Genomic DNA, 12,404 nt, shown 5'->3' with positions numbered 1-12,404 from the left:
GTGTGGTGTGTGGTGTGTGTTATACAAAACTAACGTCATTCGGGTCATTCCAATAGGTGACCTATCCTGAGTAAAGCCAAAGGCCTATAACATGTCAATATTTTACCCTGTCTCTGGTAGAATGGATTGTTTTGTCTTTCACGTCACGAGATATCTCTTACAAAAACCGGAATTGGATGGCACTTCGAGCACAGGGCCTGGTCTGTCGCCAAGGACCGGATGAAATGGAAGGACAATGTCCATGCCTTATGCGCATCCTGATGCCGAGAGTTTTAAAGGGTCAAAGTGTGGTCTTTTAAAGATGCGCGAGCTTATAAATATTTAAAAAAAAATATAAAAAAAAAAGAAAAAAAAAGAAGAAGAAGAAGAAGAAGAAGAAGAAGAAGAAGAAAAAAAGGGGGAAGAAGGGGGAAGGAGGAGGGGAGGAGGAAGGAGGAGGAGAGGATGAGGAGGAGAGGGGGAAAGGGAGAGAAGAGGAAGAAGGAGAGAAGAAGAAGAAGAAGAAGAAAGAAATGAAGAAGAGAAGAAGAAGAAGAAGAAGAAGAAGAAGAAGAAGAGAAGAAGAAGAAGAAGAAAGAAGAAGAAGAAGAAAAGAAGAAGGAAGAAGAAGAAGAAAGAAGAAGAAGAAGAAGAAGAAGAAGAAGAAGAAGAAGAAGAAGAAGAAGAAGAAGAAGAAGAAGAAGAAGAAGAAGAGAAGAAGAAGAAGAAGAAGAAGAAGAAGAAGGAAGAAGAAGAAGAAGAAATGAAGAAGAAGAGAAGAAGAAGAAGAAGAAGAAGAAGAAGAAGAAGAAGAAGAAGAAAAGAAGAAGAAGAAGAAGAAGAAGAAGAAGAGAAGAAGAAGAAGAAGAAGAAGAGAAGAAGAAGAAGAAGAAGAGAAGAAGAAGAAGAAGAAGAGAAGAAGAAGAAGAAGAGAAGAGAAGAAGAAAAGAAGAAGAAGAAAAGAAGAAGAAGAAGAAGAAGAAGAAGAAGAAGAAGAAGAAGAAGAAGAAGAAAGAAAAGAAGAAGAAGAAGAAGAAGAAGAAGAAGAAGAAGAAGAAGAAAGAAGAAGAAGAAGAAGAAAGAAGAAGAAGAAGAAGAAAGAAGAAGAAGAAGAAGAAGAAAAGAAGAAGAAGAAAGAAGAAGAAGAAGAAGAAGAAGAAGAAGAAGAGAAGAAGAAGAAGAAGAAGAAGAAGAAGAAGAAGAAGAAGAAGAAGAAAAGAAGAAGAAGAAGAAGAGAAGAAGAAGAGATGAAGAAGAAGGAAGAAGAAGAAGAAGAAGAAGAAGAAAAAGAAGAAGAAGAAGAAGAAGAAGAGAAGAAAAGAAGAAGAAGAAGAAGAAGAAGAAAGAAGAAGAAGAAGAAGAAAGAAGAAGAAGAAGAAGAAGAAGAAGAAGAAGAAGAAGAAGAGAAGAAGAAGAAGAAGAAGAAGAAGAAGAAGAAGAAGAAGAAGAAGAAGAAGAAGAAGAAGAAGAAGAGAAGAAGAAGAAGAAGAAGAAGAAGAAGAAGAAGAAGAAGAAGAAGAAGAAGAAGAAGAAGTAAGAAGAAGAAGAAGAAGAAGAAGAAGAAGAAGAAGAAGAAGAAGAAGAAGAAGAAGAAGAAGAAGAAGAAGAAGAAGAAGAAGAAGAAGAAGAAGAAGAAGAAGAAGAAGAAGAAGAAGATACGTCCTATTCACAAAAATTACAGTGAATATTCCACGACGTTGAACTCAAATCATGACGACCTTTCATCCAAGTAGAGACACGTCCATCTCTGGTTTCGTATTCAGCATTTTTGTGTGTAGCCCGGAGCAAACACACCTAATGCACACTGCCATGGCTTCTTTTATCCAAGATCCTTAATAAGTTATAGAGTGTCGTATCATAACTGGCTATTAGCACTTAACGCGAGCTACTGAATGGCCTCTCGCGGTCAAGGAGGCATAGGACGGTAACTTTATCAACTTTTGTTTGTCCTTATAAGCTGATGTCGGTTTTGGTTGACACCTCTGAATATTGTTATGATCAAATTAATACTAGAGCTGGACAAACATTTTCACCGTTTGTTATTAATTCATTATCAGCGAGTACATATAATTCGACTGCCAGTCATATCCTGTCGTTGGAGTTTGTGGACAACGGAACAATAAACACTCTGATCATTATATTTTATCTATGTGGTCTTGTGGTATGGCAACTCGCTTTCAGATCGGAAGGTTTCTAGGTTCGAGCCCCTCTCGGCGCATAGTTGAGTCCTTGGAAACGGCTCTTTACTTACATTCTATCACCGTACACAGGTGCAAAATGAGTACCTGGCCGTTAACAGCGTTGTCTCTGTCCGATAAAAAATTGCAGTAATCGCCTAACGGGCGTCATGTCCCGTCCTAAATGTTTAGTGTTGCTGTTGGCCAGGGACACCTTGTAAAGCGCTTTGAGCATGGTTAGTGGATATAACGCTATATAAAAGCTCATATTTAAAAAAATGAACTTTGAGAAATATACAGCTAAGAAGATTGAAGTGAGATCGACATCATTGGGTGACGTTCATTGCAACAACACGATAATAGCCGACCCTACTAGAGCGCAAAAAACGCGCGATCACATTGAAAGGAGCAGTTTTCATAAAGTCCTTGACCACCCCCTTTACAGTGCTCTGGTGAGGTACTCTGGAGAATCACATATTTAAAATCTGGCCAGAAACTCGTCCTTCAAATATCGATCGATTTAAATGACCCTATTCTTGGCAAAATCTCTCAAACCCAGGACTTCGTGAAGTTTGATTGCTAGAATATATTAAGAAGTAAAACCAAAATGGATGTCAAAAATATTAATGTAGAGCTGAGTGACGTCAAATTCTTGTATGTGTGGCTGTGTGTTGTGTGGCTATGTGGTCTTGTGGCATGACACTCGCTTTCGGATCCGAAGGTCCTGTGTTCGAGCCTCGCTCGGCGCATAGTTGAGTCCTTGGAAAAGGCTCTTTACTCACATTCTCTCACCGTACTCAGGTGGTAAAAATGAATACGTAGGCCGTTAACAGTGTTTGTGCTGTCCGAATACAAATTTAATATCGCCTATCAGGCGTCATGTCTCGTTCTGCATGTTACGTGTAAATGCTGGTCAGGGACCCTTGGTAAAGCGCTAATGAGCACGTTTAGTGGATATTGCTCTATATAAAAGCTCAATTTGTGTGTGTGTGTGGTGAGTGTGAGTGTGTATGTATGTGTGTGTGTGAGTGTGTGTGTGTGTGTGTGTTTGTGCACATAGTGTTTTCTTTTTAAACACAGATACGAGTAACCCATATTCTTTTCACAAATCGACATAATTTATAAACAACCAACTTTTTACATTTCTAAGGATGAATTTAATGTCTATCTTTATGAATACAACATTGTATTGTCAATATAGTAGTCATCAATAATTTACGTCATCATTCATAAAATCAATTCAACCAGAATTCAATCAATCCATGACAATCATTGCAACTGAATACCATCACGGCTGAATATCATTACACCAGACAATCATCACACCAGACAATCATCACACCAGACAATCATTACACCAGACAATCATCACATCAGACAATCATTACACCAGACAATCATTACACCAGACAATCATCACACCAGACAATCATCACATCAGACAATCATCACACCAGACAATCATCACATCAGACAATCATCACACCAGACAATCTTTACATCAGACAATCATCACACCAGACAATCATCACACCAGACAATCTTTACATCAGACAATCATCACACCAGACAATCATCACACCAGACAATCATCACACCAGACAATCATCACACCAGACAATCATCACACCAGACAATCATACAGAATCTCAATACAAAAATTATATTCTAAACAAAGATACAGGAATTGAGTTGAAGTTGTGTCCATGTCACAAACTGAAATGTTCAAATTCATATTTAATTGTGCCCAGAAATCATAGCATCATGTTGAATATCAATGTATCTCGTCTCTGTTAACTACGTATATATTATGATAATATAGTCTTATAGCATTATACATATATAACATGTCATATGTTATAATATACTCGTTTAGAACCATTAGGCCCATTGATTTGGAGTATATTCCGGTTTCAATAGCCTGAAACGAAGAATAGTAATTGCTTATTACCTTTTTAAAAAAAATAGGACGCTAGTGTGTTGCAAACTACTTCCCGCCAGCTCTTACTGACCCAGATATCCAATCACTGCTATGCGGTCATGGAGTCAGAAAGAAATCAACTCTCGACTTCAACAGGGATCGATCTCGGTTCCTTTTGCGTGGGAAGCGATGGCTCTACCTACTAAGCCTCTGGACTCTCATGTGTTCTATAGAATGAAAGATATTTTGTTATTTTTTTAAAGCTTTTATATTCGGTTTCCCGCACTGCCTTTTACAGTCCACAGAAACTAACAGATTAGTGTGTTCAAGTTGTCAAACACATCTGAATTGGTTCATCATAGCAGTAACTACACAACTAAGGTAGAAAATACTACCCACATTGTTAAACACATCAGAATGGACTCCTCATAGCAGTAACTATATACACAACTAAGGTAGAAATACTACACACGTTGTTAAACACATCAGAATGAATTCATCATAGCAGTAACTACACACAACTAAGGTAGAAATTTCTACACACGTTGTCAACAAACATTCATTATAGAATTATATGAATTCCAATTTGAAAACATAACGTACGTTTAGGATGCTCAGTTTCCTCCTGAACAATCAACAAAAATCGATTAGTTTTTTTAATCTTGGTTAGAGGACTTCAATAAAGATCATCTTCACGCTAACGCATTATTGATTGTCATTTGATGTTTTTGTTCTTAGGCTGAAGCCTGAAACAGTTCTTCGTGATGAATATTTTTGTATATTAAATAGACTGATTGATAAGAATATATTTTGATCGTGTTTGAAGTCAAGTCAATCCCCAATACAACCAGCTGTCTTTTCCCCACTGCCCTGGGTAAAGGGTTTCGTTGGGCAGTAGGTACATCCCATGGCGTAGTGGAGCGCTTTATTGGCGTGGGTCAGGTTGCTGTAGCCGTAGGTTGAGTTCAAAGCCAGACTGGGGAATAGGGGAGGATAGGGTAGGGAAAAGGCTGCCGCTGCTGCTGCCGCTAAGCTGGAGCTCGGTTTCTGGAAGACTGGGCTGCAGCGCTGTAGGAGTAACGGATGGAGTTGAGATGGGCAGTGGGAGGGGCGCTGATAGGGGAGAACGCAGATTTGAAAGATGAGGAATTCATGGAGGGAGGGAGACTATATGGGTGATGGAACAGCCCTGAGGCTGGAAGACCTGTCGCTAGGGAAGACCCCGGTCCTACAAGTGTCCCGACAGAGGGTAAACCCGAAACGTTGTTCGGGGAGTTGAGTGTTTCCGAACTAGAGTTGGATGAATTAGTGCTTTGTGGGATTGGAACGTTAACGCTTTGACTACCGTGAGTGTTCAGGACTTGTTCGATTGCCTGGACTATGTCGTTGTTGCATCCTTGAAGGATGAGTTGCAGGACGCCTCGTTTCATGGCCGGGAAGACCTTGCACAGCATATCCAGGGACGATCGCCTATTGGAGGGATGGACGGACAGCATGGCTTCCTCCAGGCTTAGAGGATGGGTTGGGGGTAGCAGTTGACCTGGTTTAGACGGGGTGCCCAGAAATAAATCCCCGGGGAAGTATGGCCGCATGGTTCCCGAGGAATTGGGTTGAGGGTGGGGAAAGGGTTCTCGTTTAGACCCGCCATCGACTTGGGGGAAAATCGACCTGTTGGCGGAGTAGATGACGCAGTAGACGGGGAGTCCATAGCTTTTTGAGATTCCATCAAACCTGGAGACTGACTCGTTTGGGCTGGTGACGTCACGGATCGGGCGTTTTGACAATCCGACTCGAGACGAGGACGTTTGGGTAGTGGGCCTGAAATAGAGACAAGAACAGTTTAATACAGAGATAGAAATCAAAGCTTTTGAAATGGATTACAGCGATAATGCACGCCAATGCAATCTGAGGACTCGATAAAACACACTTAAATCATCTCCGTCCCGCTCTCTCGCTAGAAATGAATATCTTAATGTGCCGCTATTGAAACAAGCCGGGAAAATGGGGTTTATCTGGTAAAAGATCTCGAGATATTTGTAACACTGTGAATGAAAACGTTGTACAGCGTATGGGGTCGCTAAGTAAATGTTTGTTCGGCGTGACTCCGGGAGCAATAAAAGTTTAATGTATTTACAGTAGCCACTGTCACCACTACTGTTTATACTTTATCGTCTTCCTTGGAATATAAGCCAAGCTGGCATGACAAAACGTCCTATTCAAGTTTGTTTTTTTCTTAGGACAGAAAGGGTTTATTCCTTATAGCAATTCAAATTAAAGCTTTTAAATAGCGCAATATCGATCAAATGTGTCCAAGGCGTTTTACAAGGAGCCCCAAGCCAATATCGTGGTTCTGAAAAAAATAAATTAAAAAAACCTTTAAAAATAATTGGGGACCAGACCTTCAAATAAAAAATAAATAAATAGAAATATGAGCTTTTATATAGCGCAATATCCACTAAACGTGCTAAAAGCGCTTTACAAAGGGGTCCCAGACCAACCACAACGCTTAACAGGACGGGACCTGACGCATGTTTGGCGATATTACATTTTTTTTCGGACAGAGACAACGCTGTTAACGGCCAGGTACTCATTTTGCACTTGAGTACAGTGAAAGAATGCGAGTAACGAGTGTTTTCCATGTATGGTGTTATTGGGCAAACAGGACACGAATGTATGGTGTTATTGGGCAAACAGGACACGAATGTATGGTGTTATTGGGCAAACAGGACACGAATGTATGGTGTTATTGGCAAATAGGACACGAATTTATGGTGCTATTGGGCAAACAGGACACGAATGTATGGTGTTATTGGGCAAACAGGACACGAATGTATGGTGTTATTGGCAAATAGGACACGAATTTATGGTGCTATTGGGCAAACAGGACACGAATGTATGGTGCTATGGGGCAAACAGGGCACGAATTTATGGTGCTATGGGGCAAACAGGACACGAATGTATGGTGCTATGGGACAAACAGGACACGAATTTATGGTGCTATGGGGCAAACAGGACACGAATGTATGGTGCTATGGAGCAAACAGGACACGAATGGTGTGGTGCTATGGGGCAAATGGGACACGAATTTATGGTGCTGTGGGGCAAACAGGACACGAATGTATGGTGTTATTAGGCAAATAGGACACGAATGTATGGTGCTATGGGGCAAACAGGACACGAATGTATGGTGCTATGGGGCAAACAGGACACGAATGTATGGTGCTATGGGGCAAACGAGACACGAATGTATGGTGCTATGGGGCAAATAGGACACGAATTTATGGTGCTATGGGGCAAACATGACACGAATGTATGGTGTTATTAGGCAAATAGGACACGAATGTATGGTGCTATGGGGCAAACAGGACACGAATTTTCCTCTTTAAGTCACTAAGTAAATGATGAAACAAAATTTCCGTTTTCTCTGAATGATGAAAATGTGACCCGGCAGATTTTGAAAGTCAATTCGATAAATCACCCTGGTATCTTACCGCTTTCAATCGGTGGGTCACATTACTATTTATTATAGGGTCAGCGTGGCTCATCGGTACGTTTTTGCTTCGTAACCGAAAGGTAACGAATTCGATCACCAGCCGTTGTGCGGCCTTGAGCAAGTCACCTCGCCCTAGCTCAAATTGCGGCGCTGCGCTACGGCTAACGCCTGGGTCATTCCAGTCTTCCCTTGGAATAGATCCTAAAGAAAAATTTCTACTTTGGGATGAATAAAGGGGATTAATCATCTTTTTTTTCTTTTTTTTTTTTTTTTTTTTTTGGAAATTTTTTTTTTAAATCATGCCAAACTACGAAAGAATAAAAAAGCTTAAAGAGAATTTTAAAAAGGCAATTTATCGAAATGTGACCCCTGTTCGTCTCAAACGTTATCATAATATCATCATTTAATAGTCATATCGATATACAGACACGGTCGGCGATCATCGATTCATGATTTCAATGGCGGCAGTTGACGCTAACTTTCACCCAGCCATACAAATACATAGGCTATTCACAGGGTGCAGTTTTATGTCCTATCTTTTTTCCTCATTTAATGGCCTTGTACTCAACACACCCACAACAAGAACGATTGCGTTTGTAGACATCGTGGAAATAGACAGTTGTCTGTATATTATTTCCCCTAATTCGATGTAATTCTATTGATGATGGTGACGGTTAGTAGTAGTAGTAGTAGTAGTAGTAGTAGTAGTAGTAGTAGTAGTAGTAGTAGTTGTTGTTGTTGTTGTTGTTGTTGTTGTTGTAGTAGTAGTAGTAGTAGTAGTAGTAGTAGTAGTTAGTTGTTGTTGTGTGTAGTAGTAGTAGTAGTAGTAGTAGTAGTAGTAGTAGTAGTAGTAGTAGTCGTAGTAGTAGTAGTAGTAGTAGTAGTGTAGTAGTAGTAGTAGTAGTAGTAGTTAGTAGTAGTAGTAGTAGTTAGTAGTAGTAGTAGTAGTAGTATGTAGTAGTAGTAGTAGTAGTAGTAGTAGTAGTAGTGTAGTAGTTGTAGTAGTAGTAGTAGTAGTAGTAGTAGTGTAGTAGTAGTATAGTAGTAGTAGTATAGTAGTAGTAGTAGTAGTAGTAGTAGTAGTAGTAGGTAGTAGTAGTAGTAGTATAGTAGTAGTAGTAGTAGTAGTAGTAGTAGTAGTATAGTAGTAGTAGTAGTAGTAGTATAGTATAGTAGTAATGATAAAGATAATAATAATAATAATAATAATAATAATAATAATAATAATAATAATAATAATAATAATAATAATAATAATGATGATAATAATAATAGTAATAATAATAATAATATTAATAATGACAATAATAATAATAATAATAATAATAATAATAATAATAATAATAATATAATAATAATAATAATAATAATAATAATAATATAATAATAATAATAATAATAATAATAATATAATAATAATAATAATACCAATAAATAATATAATAATATAATAATAATAATAATAATAATAATAATAATAATAATATATAATAATAATAATAATAATAATGATGATGATATGATGATAATGGTCATGACGACGGCGATGATAACAACTATCTTATCAAGTTCAGCTTATATTATATATGTTGTTATCACAATGACTTTATAACCATTTTATGTCTTTGGAACTCGATGAGTATAAAGTTAGACTATCCCATATTTATCATTTTTTCATTGGATAAGAAAACTTTTAAAAATAAAATGAAATTGAGCTTTTATAAAGCGCAACCACTAAATGTGCCCACAACGTTATACGTGCGGCTATGTGGTCTAGTGGTATGACACTCGCTTTCGGATCGGAAGGTCCTGGGTTCGAGCCTCGCGACGGCGCATAGTTGAGTCCTTGGAAAAGGCTCTTTACTCACATTCTCTCACCGTACTCAGGTGTAAAATGAGTACCTGGCCGTTAACAGCGTTGTCTCCGTCCGAAAAATTGTAATATCGCCTAACAGGTGTCATGTCCCGTCCTACATGTTAAATGTTGCTGTTGACCAGGGACCCCTTGTAAAGCGCTTTGAACACATTTAGTGGATATTGCGCTATATAAAAGCTCTAATAAATGGTCCCTAGCCAACAGCAACACGTAACATGTAGAGAACGAGACATGACGCCTATTAGGCGATATTCCATTTTTTCGGACAGCGACAGCGCTTTTAATGGCCAGGTGCTCATTTTAAACCTGAGTATGGTGAGAGAATCTGAGTGAAGAGTCTTTTCCAAGGACTCAACTATGCGCCGAGCGAGGCTCGAACCCAGGACCTTCCGATCCGAAAGCGAGTGTCATACCACTGGACCACATAGCCACACAATTATTATTGATTAACCGAAAACACTGACGTGCGGTATGGAACGTGAAAAGGTCATTAGAAAAATATAAACAGTGATCCAGAGCTGCCAACCCGAAAATTCGAAAATTCGTCCTTTTCAAGGGGGAAAAAAGGAAAAATTCACTCAAAATAGATATATAGAAATAAACAATTTTCTCTCAGCATGATCCAACATTGCCACAAAGTCCTTAAGACAGGGTCTAAGAAGTTAGACGTTCCTTTTCAACAAGATTTATGGAGTCCGTTGGAACTAATAATAATAATAATAATAATAATAATAATAATAATAATAATAATAATAATAATAATAATAATAATAATGCTGAAAACTTATATAGCGCTATAACTCCGAGACACCAGACTCTAAGCGCTTAAACTACAAATTACTTTGGCTGAAACATACTCATTTAGACACACAAGCACACGCACACACACACACACACACACATACACACACACAACACAACACACAACACAAACCAAACCTATCTTGCTTCTCATACCATCTACTAAAATCGAAAGAAATATGTTTTAAGCGAACGTTTAAAAATAGACAAAATTCTTTTTCACGAATGCTCTGGGTAAAGCGTTCCAAATAGAGGGTCCGAAATGAGAAAAGGATCTCATTCCAGCATTTTTCCGAATTCGAGGGACAACAAGTTTTGTGGAATCACTGACCGAACTATGTAGCTGGGGCCAATAATTCGTATTTCTAATAATTGTTCATAGTGCTAGCCAGGTCTGGTGATCATACGAGTTTGTGATTAAGTGTGGGATAACCTCACTGTTCCTTAATACCACCCATTTGATGTCAGGTTTGAGTGTTCGTCTCTCTAAGCAACTAGATCTGGTATTATACCATTCTGGCATCTCGTTGTATTTATTAAACGAGTTATTTTTATCCTGCCCAATAACACAACGAGCTTGCGAGTATGTGTTATTGCACGATAAAAATATAACGAGTTTAATAAATACAAAGAAATGAAAGAATACGTTTATTCCATCCCTCCACATAAAATTATTAGATATTTTGTAACCAAATGGTATGGTATTAGTACTTCTATTCACCATAATTTGTATCTTTCTCATTCTGCTTGAATGACAATTTGACACAAAAACTAAAAACGTTGGATTTGTATTCATGCGCACCAAAAGATTATTTATAATTACCAATCAGCTGTCTTTTACACCTAATTTCACACCAATAAAATGTGCGAAAATAATCTGAAATCGTTGAATAAATTTTAATTCAACGCGTTCAAAGCATTACTCAGCGATTAGGTATTTACTAAGAAATGATAGGGTTTTCCAATGAGAGGTCTGGAATAATGTCCTTTATAAAACATAGTATATAAACTCCAAATCGGTTTTGATTATCACCAAAAAAAATGTTTTAATTTTTTTTTTTTAATTGAGCTTTTTATATAGCGCAATATCCACTAAACGTGCTCAAAGCGCTTTACAATGGGTCCCTGACTAACACGTAAAATTTATAACAAGACATGACGCCTGTTAGGCGATATTACACATTTTTCTTCGACATAGACAACGCTGTTAACGACCAGGTACTCATTTTACACCTGAGTATGGTGAAAGAATGTGAGTAAAGAGCCTTTTCCAAGGACTCAACTATGTGCCGAGCTAGACTCGAACCCAGGACCTTCCGATCCGAAAGCGAGTGTCATACCACTAGACAACATAGCCGCACAACTAATTCTTTCTTTTTTTTTTCATATAAAACCGTCCCGACGCAGTACCGTTTGGAAGTGTCAGGGCACATATTATGACGTATATGTTTTCGGAGAAGGCTCTTTATTAACACTCAGGTGTGAAATGAGTACCTACCTGGCATTTAACAGTGTTTTTCTCTGTCGGAAAACGAGGAAAAAAATAATTTGTATTATCGTCTACACGTGAGGTGTTGCTGGTGGTCAGGGACCCTTAGTAAAGCGCTGTGAGCACGTTTAGGGGATATTGCGCTATATAAAAGCTCAAGTTTTTTGGGATTTGCTTTGGGGGAGGGGGGGGGGAGAAGGAGGGGTGTTAAGTGTTTTATTTCAATGGCCAAAGCGTAAAATTGACATTTTGTGTTTGTATGTGTATTGCATGTATGAGTATATATATATATATATATATATATATATATATATATATATATATATATATATATAATATAATATGTGTGTGTTTGTGTGTGTGTGTGTGTGTGTGTGTCCGTGTGTGTGTGTACGATACCAAAGCCATTTTGACGACAACAACAACCACACGAAAACGTTAGAATTAGATAATATGATGCGTTTGGTATTGGATGAAAACTGTGTGCAACTGTTATCAAGTCATCATAAATACACGGGCCTTTCTCTAGGAAGTCATTCACTTTCAACACTCCCGCCGGCGGGCTTGACAAAACACGTCTTGGGAATTTTGAACAGAAAGTTTGTCCTTCAAATTTAACAAACGGTCGATTAAAATCACCTTCATCTTGTTAAAAAAACTTTCAAACA

The 12,404-nt window shown here is 38.2% G+C and overlaps 1 protein-coding gene across 1 annotated transcript in view; it reads right to left on the bottom strand.

Annotated features, from left to right (window-relative positions):
* The window catches only part of LOC144964236 (uncharacterized), a 29,069-nt gene that overhangs the window by 4,181 nt on the left and 12,484 nt on the right, over positions 1 to 12,404 (bottom strand). Inside the window, exons 2-4 of the mRNA XM_078898331.1 lie at positions 5,597 to 5,895; positions 4,923 to 5,190; positions 3,787 to 3,872 (exon numbers count right to left, since the gene is read on the bottom strand). Coding sequence (XP_078754457.1) covers positions 3,787 to 3,872; positions 4,923 to 5,190; positions 5,597 to 5,895 — 653 coding nt within the window. The remainder of the gene's footprint in view (positions 1 to 3,786; positions 3,873 to 4,922; positions 5,191 to 5,596; positions 5,896 to 12,404) is intronic.

This window comes from Berghia stephanieae, chromosome 1 (genome assembly GCF_034508935.2).
Source record: "Berghia stephanieae isolate SIO BIC M18660-M18661 chromosome 1, UCSD_Bste_1.3, whole genome shotgun sequence".
NCBI classification, from domain to species: domain Eukaryota; kingdom Metazoa; phylum Mollusca; class Gastropoda; order Nudibranchia; family Aeolidiidae; genus Berghia; species Berghia stephanieae.
Note: the sequence above shows the minus strand (reverse complement) of the source record. Positions and strands in the feature narration are given on the sequence as shown.